Source organism: Rutilus rutilus, assembly GCF_951802725.1.
Source record: "Rutilus rutilus genome assembly, chromosome: 23".
In the NCBI taxonomy this organism is placed as follows: Eukaryota; Metazoa; Chordata; class Actinopteri; order Cypriniformes; family Leuciscidae; genus Rutilus; species Rutilus rutilus.
Genome location: NC_140233.1, coordinates 29736581 through 29749391, shown reverse-complemented (window position 1 = coordinate 29749391; position 12811 = coordinate 29736581). Strand labels below are relative to the sequence as shown.

The 12811-nt window shown below is 40.7% G+C and overlaps 1 protein-coding gene across 2 annotated transcripts in view; it reads left to right on the top strand.

Moving 5' to 3' along the window:
* Positions 1-12446, top strand: part of ldlrad3 (low density lipoprotein receptor class A domain containing 3) — a 39619-nt gene extending 27173 nt beyond the window's left edge. Inside the window, exons 3-6 of one of the 2 annotated variants that reach the window (XR_014626004.1) lie at positions 2072-2197; positions 2661-2795; positions 3438-5222; positions 5926-6933. Coding sequence is in view for 1 of the 2 variants with exons in the window: in XM_084397171.1 (XP_084253297.1) it covers positions 2072-2197; positions 2661-2795; positions 3438-3822; positions 11263-11416 (800 nt within the window). In the remaining variant the exon portion in view is untranslated. Of the gene's footprint in view, positions 1-2071; positions 2198-2660; positions 2796-3437; positions 5223-5925; positions 6934-11262 lie in introns of those variants that run through there. The other variant, XM_084397171.1, reaches the window with a different exon arrangement.
* The last annotated feature ends 365 nt before the right edge of the window (positions 12447-12811 follow it).

The window sequence follows — 12811 nt, the reverse complement described above, 5'->3', positions numbered from 1 at the left end:
AAGGAATCCTTTACACCTGCCACCTGTTTTACAGTCCCTGTCTGTGAGTCCCTTTGTTGTGTGTATGAGACACCAGGGAGAGGCTGCTCCACTGGCTGAACTAGGTAACCAGCTTGAACAAAGTATTTCATCTGCTTGTGTTCAGTATCCAGGCATTGAAAAGGTTTAGCTGCATTTGCAAATTGCTGATTCAGCTGTTGGCCTTCAGGAGTAAGAATCCTTTGTAAGAAAGACATGGTCTGTCTTTGTAAAGCACCAACAATATCATAGACCAGACTAGATATTTGCTGAACTACAAAGTTGACAGTAGATAGGGTCATAGATGATTTTGTGCTCAACTTTGATAGAAACAAGGCCACTCTGTCTGTGATAGTGTTCTGCTCTAACTCATCCCATTCCATGTCATCAGCAGCATTATCTTCCTCCTCTAAAGGCTGACTGTGAGAAGTCAGAGGTCTGCTTTCAGACCTAGATGTCAATGTCTCAGGCATGTGTGTTGACTGGCTGGATTCTTCTGTCTCAGCCTCTACATGGTGCTGGAGCAGATGTTGCTTAAATTATCTGCTGTAATTAAATTTCCTAGGACACCCAGCTTGGCCACACTCAAAATAACTTGATGAACTATGTACATTATGCATTCTCCTTAGGTGAGAAAACAAAAAACGAACATTGGCCCCAACAGTCTTTTTGCACTTAAAGCAGATATATCCCATCTTAAATGTGTATTTCTTCACTCACAACAAGCAGCTCTCTCAGGTGCTTTTTAAATTTCAGATGTAGGCCTGTCTTTGGTATCATTGGTTCAAGGGATTTTTGTATCAAGCAGCAGGATGGTTTCTTTGTTAATTTGTTCATCTGTAAAGAGAAAAAGAGACAAGAAGAGAAAAATGTAAGAAAACTGGCCTTCCCAGAGGCACAATGGGTTATAATGAAGTACATTTTCATTTTACCTAAATAAAGTTTACATTTAAAGCTTGGTATCAGGACATCCAAGTTCCATTCTTTCAGCTTCTCCTGTACAAAATTCTCCATTATTTTTAGCTGTTATTCTGCACCCTGTCAGTGGGCAAAGTGGCAGAGGCTGTTTTAAGTAGGCATCTTGTTTTTTAAAGCATTTAAAATTATACAACAGGATCTGTATATCAAACCGATGCAAATATGAGAAATTATAATACACTTAACTTTTGAGCACATACTTAATCAATGACTGACAAAAAGACAATTTTGCACTAGAGATACACCAATAATAATTTTTTTGGCCAATACAGATTTGCTCACTTATTTGAACTTTTGACATTAAAACACATCACTCATATTAAAGGTCAAAAACGCATACATTAAAGGGTTAGTTCATCCAAAAATGAAAATTATGTCATTAATTACACACAAACCTGTAAGACCTTCATTCATCTTCGAAACACAAATGTTACAAATGTCTTCAGACACAAAATATATTTTTGATGAACACCCAGAGCTTTCTGACCCTTCATAGACTGCAATGCAACGACCACGTTCAAGGCCCAGAAAGGTAGTAAAGACATTGTTAAAATAGTCCATGTGACTACAGTGGTTCAACCTTAGTTTTATGAAGCGAAAAGAATACTTTCTGTGCACAAAGAAAACAAAAATAACGACTTTATTCAACAATTTCTTCTCTTCTGTGTCAGTCTTCTACGTGTCCACGAGAGTCCCCCGATGCTTGCGTGTGGTGCTGCTGATGTAGAACCAGGATGGCACTGCGCATTGTTTGCAAGCAGAGGAATGCACTCACACGGTGTTGTCGTGAATGAGTGTCAAAGACTGACACGGAAGAGAAGAACTTGTTGAATAAAGTCATTAGTTTTGATTTCTTTGTGCACAAAAAGTATTCTCGAAGCTTCATAAGATAGGTAGATAGTATTGTATCTATTGTTTGTGACACAAGTTCTGTCTGTTGGACTTGTCAAGCTTATTTATTTCATGTATTAGAAGAAATCTTAATACAATGGTGTGTCACCCAAATGACTGCTCAGCCAAATACAGAGGCCCACATTTTTCCCCCTCTTTATTTCTCTCTCTCGCCTCCTCACAGTGAAGATGAAGTCAAAGTGTGCGCCCACATTCTTTGCTTGTGCAAACGGGGTCCACTGCATTATTGGCCGCTTCCAGTGTAATGGCTTCAGGGACTGTCCCGATGGCAGCGATGAAGACAACTGCAGTGAGTATCTAATGCTCAGCCAAGCACAGAAACATCAACCATGGTAAAGGAACGAAACCACTTTATATTAGGTCTGTATATTACCTCATTTAAGAGCTGTAACTGATTTTTTTTTTTTTTTTTTTGATGTATTATTGTGGAATAATTTGATTTTATGTGGGTTGCACCCCCTACTGGGTTTAACAGGTTAATCTTCAGTTAATACTGACTTTATTGAAAGGATATTCAATTAAATTTGGGTGAGGTTAGTAGGTTTACTTCACCTGCTTATTAAACAACTGTTTGGCAATACATTTACTTAAAAAATAAATTCAAATGAGGTATTCAAAGTAAAATTAAATATAAAAGAATATTCAATTAAATATAAAATTAAATATTTATTTTATTTGTTATACTAGAAGAAAGAGAGCATGTACAAATCTATGAAATAATCTGTAAAGTAATCTGTAAATCTCTCCCCCAGCTGCTAACCCTCTGGTGTGTTCATCCGCACGCTTCCACTGTCGTAATGGCCGGTGTGTAGATCGCAGTTTTCTCTGCAATGGACAGGATAACTGTCAAGATAACAGTGATGAAGAGAACTGCCTTACAACAGCAGGTACAGACACACTAATACATCTGCACACTGAAGGCAGGTTTTGAATGAACTTTAAGATGATTTCATCAAAAGGCTTATGCTTAAATGTTTCAAATTAGCTTTGTAGCTAAAAAGTACCTGAATACTCTCTCTATTTAATGAGTTTGGCTGTGTCCATAATTCCAGACAGTGAAAAATCTTCATAAGCATAGATGTTCCTGACTGTAACCAAAGGTCATAGGCTCAGTTCCCAGAGAATACATGAACTGCTACAATGCATACTTCAATGTTTAAAGTTGATTTGAATGGAAGTGTCTGCCAAATGCATGTACATAGATGTGTAATAATAGTCATGTGTTCACTGAATGCATAATTTAATATTTACAGTAATTAGAGAAAGTTTAAACTGTGCAACTGTAGACTTTTTATAGCTACTCTTTACTTTTTTTGAAGAAATGTACACAACATATATAAAAAACAACAACAACTGATTAACACGGTAATCTGTTATATCAGGGTGTATATCTTGGGAATTTATCCAAGCGTACCTCTTTATGGTATGATTGTGTATGTTTGATTTTATGTATGTTCCAGTTTAAGTACTTGGCTGTTTATGTAAAATAATCTTTGAAATAATCTAAAATCATTCCCGATTCCTCCCAGAATACCCAGGACAGGACGTTGTGACTCTGGACTATCGACTACACTATTGCCCCAGTATCACATACGCAGTGATTGGCAGTGCCGTCATCTTTGTGCTGGTAGTGGCACTGCTGGCCCTCGTCCTGCACCATCAGAGAAAGCGAAGTGTCCTACTGCCACACGGGGTCTACAGAGGCGCCTGCCACCAACCACTCCTGCTGTCCCGGCTTGTCATAGTGGACAGAGGACACGTCCGTCCTGGAGGACATGAACTTTCACCCCAGTGTCCGTCCCCGTCAGAGACGTTCAGCTCAGTCCACAGTCTCCAGCTGCTCTCTCCTTCACAATATCCCAGAACTGCCATAGACTGTCCTCCAACATACTCGCAGGCTGTGCTGGATGTTGGGTATGCTTATCAATACTACAAATGAAATGATATGTCAAACTTTTCTAATTAAATATCAAGCTTTTACCACATGCCAGTATCTTACAGAGCAAGATGGCCAATGACCAACTGTAGCTGTATGAGCTATATGAGAAAGTTTTATAGCATTTTCCTTCCTATAACTAATAACAGAATTGTCAAAAACAGAATAAAACAACATCAGCTGATGCCGATAATTAAAAAATGCCAAATACCAGCATTGGCAACATTGTATATCAAAGTCTTTCTAAAAGTTAAAATAGTTTTGGATTGATGGATAGATAGATGGATATAATGATAGACAGATAGATAGATGATAGATAGATATATAGATGGATAGATAGATACTCCACCGCTCCTGCGTGGATTACCTGCCTATTTCTGCCAGACCCCATGCTCTCTCGGGTGGAAGAAGCGATTCAGATGCTGTGGCAAACGAGGTGGTCTGTTGGTTAAAATAAAGACTTTAATGGCTTTGTTCCCAAATACTGATCCTCGCTGGATTTTGGGAGATCTTGATGTGGATTGTCGTCGGTACTTGCTTCAACCATTTTGGGATCCTGCATATAAGTGGCTGAAACCTATGATTGACACGGATAAGGAGCCTCCGGTCATCATTCATCGGCCACCCCGTCTTAAAAGAGGTGGTGTAGACGCTACTCTCCATCGGCCTTTTGACTGTGAATCTCCGTTGTTGAAAGACTCAACTCCAGTGAGGATAGCCTTGGTGAATGCTAGATCACTAGCTAACAAGTCCTTTATTTTGAATTACTTTTTAACTTTCAAGGACTTGGACGTGTTGTGTGTGACTGAGACCTGGATCGGTGTTGGTGAGTCGAGTGTTTTTGCAGAAGTTTTACCACTGAACTGTACCTATTTCAACTCTCCACGGCTTACGGGACTAGTAGTTGGAGTAGCAACTATTTTTAAAAAACATTTAAACTGTCGGCGTTTGCTTTACTCCTATTCCAGCTTTGAACTCAGTTTTTTTTAACTAAGTCCGAGTTATCCGGTGTTGTGCGCTGTTGTTTATCGCCCATTCAAATATAACAAGGACTTTATCGATGATTTTGCTGATTTTTTGGCCGGAATCATGACGAAATATGATCAGGTCTTAATTGTGGGGGATCTTAAAGTCCCCGTGAACCGGAAGTTGCAAACTACTTTTCTCCAGTGTTGTGACGTATTTCCCAGTGAAACGGAATATTGAACAGAGGCAGGGTTTTACTCTAGCGCTCCTCCTCTCCATCTCTGCTCATAGCAGACTGACGGTTTGAGGGAGTGGTTCAGCGTTTCCCAACCCAAGCCGTCAAACTGATGTCATCAGAGAAGGAACACCATTTCAGACCGGAAGTAACTTTTCAGATTTGATTAAAGGGGGGGTACAATGGTGTTTCATGTATTCAGTGTTGTTTACAGTGTTAAAGAGATGAATTCTCATGCTTAACATGGCCAAAGTTTTTAAAAAATATTTTGGACGAATAACGGAGATTTTCTGTGCCGAAAATCTTACTTCCGGGTTGGTACAAGTTTCGGCTGTTTTTTTTCGACCGTGGATCTAATGACGTAGACCAGAGTGGAACTCCTTATATGAGCATTTCTCCCAGAAAAGCTCGCCCGCGCACATGTCGACCAGAGGAGAGCGAGACCGCGCACATCAACACGCTTCAACAGGAAATCATCGGCAGCGCTGCATAGTGTCTCCAAAGTGTGTTTTTGGATGTGAGGGAAAGCTTACCATGTTCAGCTTCCCAAAGAACCCAGCGTTAGGAACAGTGGATGCAGATTGTTTTTCCGGGGCAAAAACGAGTTGTGTAGACTGTTTGTTCCCTGCATTTCGACGATGAATGTTTTATAAACAAAGCCCAGATCGACGGATTCTCTCTATGGCTCAGGCTTCGCCCACACGGCCCGCCTCCAGACGCTCGTTTTTTTCCGGAAAGACTCGGTACAGCCTATCTTTCTTTTATAAATATAATAAAACTAAAGACTTTTTGGAGATATGAAGGATGCAATACTACTCTATAGGTACTCAAGATTAACAGGAGATTGAGTGAAAATGAGCATTTCACCCCCCCTTTAAAGATTACCACGGCAAACAATTTTTTTTGTGTATTAACTTGCACATATTAATTGTTCACCACAAAACTAGTAATATGCACTAACAAAGTAAATAGGATCCATTTTTATTTCATGTCGACTTTAATATCCATGTGTGCTGTCCCGCCAAGCCTTTGGCTAAAGCTTTTTTTTGGAGTCTTTTAACGTAACTCAGTTTGTCACAAGTCCCACACATATATGTGGACACACACTAGATTTGGTTTCATCATATGGCTTGCCTATTGGTAATATTGAAGTCTGTGATGCCACTTTCTCTGATGATTTGCTTTTTTTATTTGAGATATGTATTTCTTGTGATTTTAAAGTCACTGTTCCAAACCGTCGCTGTCGGACGATTAATCCTTCAACTGCTCAATTATTTTCTGAGGCTTTTAATGGCATTGAGGATGATTATTCAATGTCGTCATATGGCCTTAACACCGACGACTTAACCTCATTGTTATTTTTAACCTGTGAAAGTATTTTGGATACAGTGGCCCCTTTTAGGATGGTTCAAGAAAAAAATAGAGTTCAACCGTGGCTGAATGCTACTACTCGAGCTATGAGACTTGAATGCAGAAGGAAAAAGGATAAATTACAGATCTCATTTGATATTTTAAAGGAGAATTTGTCTAAATATCAAAAAACTGTTAGATCTGAAAAATCTAAGTATCTCTCTAATGTTATCTGTAATAACTCTAATAAGCCAGCTGTGCTGTTCTGTACTATTAATGCTATTTTGAACAATCACCAAGCTTCTTGTTTAGAGCCTTCTGCCGAAATGTGTGAACATTTTTACACTTTTTTTTATTGACAAGATTGAAGCTGTTAGAGCAGATATCTTTCCCATCGACTTTTTTATCCATTTTCACTGTGTGCTCTGCTTTTTTTAATCAGTTGAGGTTTTTAATGACTTGTTACTTACTACTGACTCAAGGACTGTGCGATTTAAATTTTACTAGACCTTTCGGCTGCATTTGATACTTTAGACCAGTGATCTCAAACTCAATTCCTGGAGGGCCACAGCTCTGCACAGTTTAGCTCCAACCAGCTCCAACTCACACCTGCAAGGAAGTTTCTAGTAATCCTGAAGACCTTGATTAGCTGGATCAGGTGTGTTTGATTAGGGTTGGAGTAAAACTGTGCAGAGCTGTGGCCCTCCAGGAATTGAGTTTGAGATCACTGCTTTAGACCATAAGATCTTGATTACACACTTAGAATTCGGTTTGAAATCGATGTGGTTACTTGGCTAGTTTCCCCAGTTTCCTGGTTCTGGTCACCTCGCCAGGGTGGCCACCTTCCTCCTTTTTCATCGGGGCTTAGGACTGTCCTTGGCGGAGTTGCATTATGAGGAAAGTCTTTGAGGGCAAACAGGGCATTCAATTGGATGAAGATCACTTCTTAACGGACCTCATGTTTGCTAATGATAGCTCCGTCCTCGCGAAGAAAGATGCTTAGGCCACGGATATCCTCTACAACATTGCCCACATTGCTCAGTCGTATGGTCTTGAGATCAACGGCGAAAAGACCAAAGTACTCTCAACGGATGGTTCCCAAGCACTCGTCCACCTTGCCGGATTAAGATTGAACAAGTGCAACAATTCAAATACCTTGGTTCGTTGGTTCAGGAGAAGAAAGTGGCATCTTCCCTCTAATGGTGTCTGTGGAAGAAAAACAACATCTCCACAAAGATCAAGATCCGCCTCTTTCGTACGTTGATCCTACCAATTCTTCACTATGGATCTGAAACATGGACCTGCCTCAAGATGGATTTGATCAAACTTGAAGTTTTCCAAATGCGATGCCTACACCAGATCCTGGGAATTTCGATTTGCGACCGCATCACCAACGACGCAATCCGAGCCAGGTGCCAACAACAACCAGCCATCGAAGAGCAGATACAACAACAACGGCTGAGATGGATGCAAATTGAATACCACACCAACTCCTCTGGAGGAAACGACCAAGCCAGTGGAGAATCCAGTGCACTGCACCCAAGAAAACATGGATCAAGCAAATCAAAGAAGATCTGAAGAACCAGCGGCTTGACCTACAACAGGCAAGAGTAGTCGCTACAGGCCAGAAAACATGGAGACAAGTGATCAAACGAGTTCGGAATCCTGCGGCACCCACAGCAGAATACTGGTTGCGAGGTCGTCCTCCCCCAGATGTCTGCTAGGGATCAAAGAGAAGAGAACACACTTGTAAACAATGTGTTGGTATTAAGGGTACTGCGTTGGCATGGTTTAGATCCTATTTGTCTGAAAGAACTTTCTCAGTTCGTTTTGGAGACTTAACCTCCTCAACAGCTTCTTTCACGTGTGGGGTAGAGGTCTTCACAGTGAACCCGAGACCCGTCGACCCGGGACCCGACCCGGGACCCGACCCGGGACCCGTACGGGTTCGGGTCTATATTTTAAATGATCAGCCGGGTCCGGGATCGGGTCCGAATTTATTACTTCGGGTCCCGGGTCTGTTTAACATTGTGTGTAATACCCGTGGGATCGGAGTCATTAGATCAGACGCGGAGAAAACCCGGTCGTGATTAGACACTGCTTGTGTTTTTTTGTAACTTGCAACTTGTAAAATTAGGACACTCAAAATAAATTGCGTTAAAAAGCATATTTTAGGTTGATCCAGCTAGCGTGCATGTGCAGTCTCAAGCGCGTGTCATGTTTCTATGGCAACCAGTTACCAGAGCTTCAGTGAGGGACCGCCAAACCACGCTTTAGATTTTACAATATAAATTAACCGTCTTGTTTAATCTTAAAGTTTTAGTGGTCAGATTCAGACTCGATGCAGAGCAGAGAGCATGGAGATGATAGCAAATAAATAACGTCAGCGGCCATGGCACTGAATGAGCAATCGTTATTATAACGTTAGTTCAAAAGGGCAAACAGTCAAAGTTATTCACGTTATGCGAGTTAACTCGAGTCAGAATGTAAGTTACATGTGCAAAGTTGCATTTTGTCATCCGTCACCGTGACATCAAGTGGACTTTTGAAGCTGAAATAATGAGTGGATTAAGCTTGGACTTGGAATAACGAGAGGAATAACATGAATAACTTTCTTGTCGGAGGATTGTAATGCATGATCACAGCCAGTCAGGTAACGTTAACGTTACAAGGAAGGGAGAGGAGACTACTACGCTACCACGGCTCCTTAAATTAGGTAAGACAAAAAGTTGTATTTTTCGCAACAGGTTTATTGACTTGTAATAGCAGTTTAAGGTGGAATATGTGACAATCGGGTCCAGTCGGGTCTGTGTCTTCCCGGCGGTTTCGGGTCTAGCTTTCAAATAATAGACGGGTCCAGGTCGGGTCCGGTTAGGCATTTCTCGGATCTGCACGGGTCCGGGTCCAGCTTTTGAAATAATAGACGGGTCCGGGTCGGTTCGGTTTAGTACATTACGGGTCTCTTTTAGGGATGCAACGGTACACGGTAAAATACCGGACCGTTCGGTCAGCCCTGCACGGGACAATCTACCCTCGTGTCCCGCGGTACTTCGGTTTTGCCATTGAGTTCGCGCTGATCCTTTTAGTTTTTGCTTTAGGCGCCGTTCACATATCGCGCCTAAAAACGCGTAGAAAACGCTAGGCGGGCCGCTTTCTCCTTTTTCCAAAGCGCTAGGGCAGTTGCGCTCCGGAGGCGTCTGTCGTTGCTAAAGCAACTATCAGCTGCGCTCTGTTTGGTTCTTGTCACGTGACCTACGGTGCGCTCGCGGCATTCTGAAAAGTTGAGAATTTTCTGCTGGGGACATCGTTAGTGCCAACCGGTCTCGCCTGGCACCAGACAGTGTTGATATAGACTCATCTTTTTGCACAAAAATCTCTCAATAGTGGATGAGTAAATAACATTGCACTTTGTATCCTGAATGCAGTATTTTTTCATTATATTATTTTGCTAATTTATGTTTGTTAAAGGTAAAAGTGCACTTTTTCTTTCACATTGATCACTTCATATACCAGTTATCAAGGTTTGGAATTGGGATCCACTTGAATATTTTGAAGTGTGTTTGTTTACATTTTGTATTTCATATAAGTGATAGTTGAAGAGGTTGTATTACTTAGTGTTGTTCAGTACAGACTAGAGTGTTAATTTATTCCATACATTGATGTTCTTCCTACTGTGACATTCTGTTTATGCTCATAAGAAAAATAAAAAATATTTTTGGGATGAAATAGCAGTCTCTTTCTGCACAAAACATGAACCGAAACCAAACCGAGACCGTGGCCCAAAAACCGAGGTACGGACCGTACCGTGGGCTATCTGTACCGTTGCACCCCTAGTCTCTTTCGGGTTCGGGCACGAATTTTTGGACCCGTGAAGACCTCTAATGTGGGGTCCCTCAGGGCTAAATTTTAGAGCCTATTTTGTTATCTCTGTATATGCTCTCCTTAGGACATATTTTTAGGAAATTTGGCATTTCTTTTCATTGTTATGCAGACGATACGCAAATTTATCAGCCTTTGAAACTAAAAGATACTTGCACTTTAGTGCCACTATTGCAGTGTCTTGAGGAAGTTAAGGCCTGTATGACACTAAATTGCCTTAGCTTTAATGAAAATAAAACAGAAGTTATGCTGTTTACGCCGGGAGGCACTTATGAATCATTACATCTGGACATTTAATCCACTTGTGAAGCCCTATGCAAAAAATGTAGGTGTTATTATGGATTGTGATTTTAAATTGGAAAAACAGATTAACTTGGTAGTTAAATCTAGCTTTTTCCAATTGAGACAATGCTCCAAGGTAAAATCTTTCCTGTCCTTTAAAGACTTGTTCATATTTTCATTTCAACTCATCTGGATTATTGTAATGGCCTCTATAGGAATTAGTCAGGCCTCTCTCTCCTCTCTCTGTTTTTAAATCTCTTAATGGTTTTGCACCTAAATATCTTTCTGACCTGATCAAGCTGTATGCACCTGATCAAGCTATATGCACTAAGATCACTTTGGTCTGCTGACCATTTGCTTTTAGTTGTCCCACAGGTAAAGTTGAAGAGCAGGGGTGACAGAGCATTTGCAGTGGCAGCACCGAAGCTCTGGAATAATTTGCCCCTCTACATTAGACAGGCTCAAACACTTGCTGTTTTTAAATCTAGCCTAAAAAAATGGCATTTGAGATATGTGAGTTGCTTTTTTATTGTGTCTTATTGTTTTATTCTGCGCTGTTGACTGTTTGTATCATGATATGTGATATGCGTGTACAGCACTTGCTGTTTTTAAAAGGTGCCTTATAAATCGACTTTAACTGTGACAATAATTATACATCTCATATTATGAAGCTCAACTCTCTCTCTGTCTGTATTTCTCTCTCCAGCCGACCGTCATGGTTTGACCTCCCACCTCCTCCTTACCCTCCAGAGACTGAGAGAGAACCACCAGTCTATGAATCACCAGACTCAGCCAGTGCGGTACCGTCTCAAACCTGGACCAGCAACACCAGCACTGAGTCTCAGCAGCCAGCGCTGTAAACCCAGAGGACGGGGACCAATCGTGCATCATACATCTGTGCCGAGTGTTCAGAAAGACCAGCGGTGATGATGGCGATGTTTGCAGGATTTACAAAGCACTTGTAGTGCATGTTAGTGGCACCATCTGGTGGCCAATGAACTGCATTACTCATATCATAACCAATGACATTGGCAGTCAAAAAAAGCTCTATAAAGATGGTACACATCCAGCTTTTTACTACTGCTGCAATTTGACCAGAGTAATGCAACAAGACTTTCACTCATTCCTGTGAGATTTACATAAAGTGTGGGGACAGTTGATATACTATTTAATTATTGCCCGTGTACAATAGTTCAGTGTTTGCATTCCCTGTGAGTTTTATGTAAATTGAGGAATGCAGAAGTACTTTTTGTGAAAAGGGCCTCTGTGCCTCGTCTTTCTTTATATTAATGAACATGTACTTAAAGCATTTTATGCTCTAATTGTGCTTTATGCTCTTAACATACAGCACTGGGAACAGTTGTTATATGTAATGACTGCTCTCTTCTATCTCTGATCCAGACAGATTTACAGTGAACCTGCAGTTCTTTCTAAACACCCTGATTATGATATCTTAATAAAAAATAAGTTGTTAACATATGGCTGACATATGGCACAACACCAGGATAACAGAATTACATGATAACTGATTAACCTTTTTCTGCGGCTGCAGTCAAGTGTAATGAACCATCCAAAACAATGCATAATTGAGTTAGATTTCCCTTCTTTGAATGTGACTGGTGGCAGTGTTTCTCCTGCCAATCACAGAGGCTGCATCACATACACATGAAATCGCATACTTCCCTATTATATATAGTAGGCAGAAAAATAGTTTGTGACTAAATAAGAATTTCTTAATTCACAGTGTTATGATCAGCTCAAAGCCATGGCAAATGAAAGGACACAGTCTGGTTGGTATGATCTTTACAAAAGATTTATTAAATAAAAATATAGAATAAAACAAAAATGATCAATCACATGATCAATCTAAGTGACAGACAGAACCAAATTTTAATAAATACCAAGATCAAAATAAAGAAACAGACCAGAATCAAGAACAAACTAACCAGGAGCACGCTCACACCACCCCAAAAAACCCTAAGCTTTATAGAGGGAAGAACAGGTGGACATCGTTCACTTGATGAGGTCTCCCAGCCACACCCACTGGCAGGCTGTAGCAGGAAGAACCTGAGCCTTTAAAGGGGTGGTATAATGTCCTTTTCACAAGATGTAAAATAAGTATTTGATGGTCCCAGAGTGTGTATGTGAAATTTGAGCTCAAAATACCCCACAGATATTTTATATAGCATGTTAAAATCGTCACTTTTTGAGGGTGAGCAAAAACGCACCGTTTTTGTGTCTGTCCCTTAAAATGT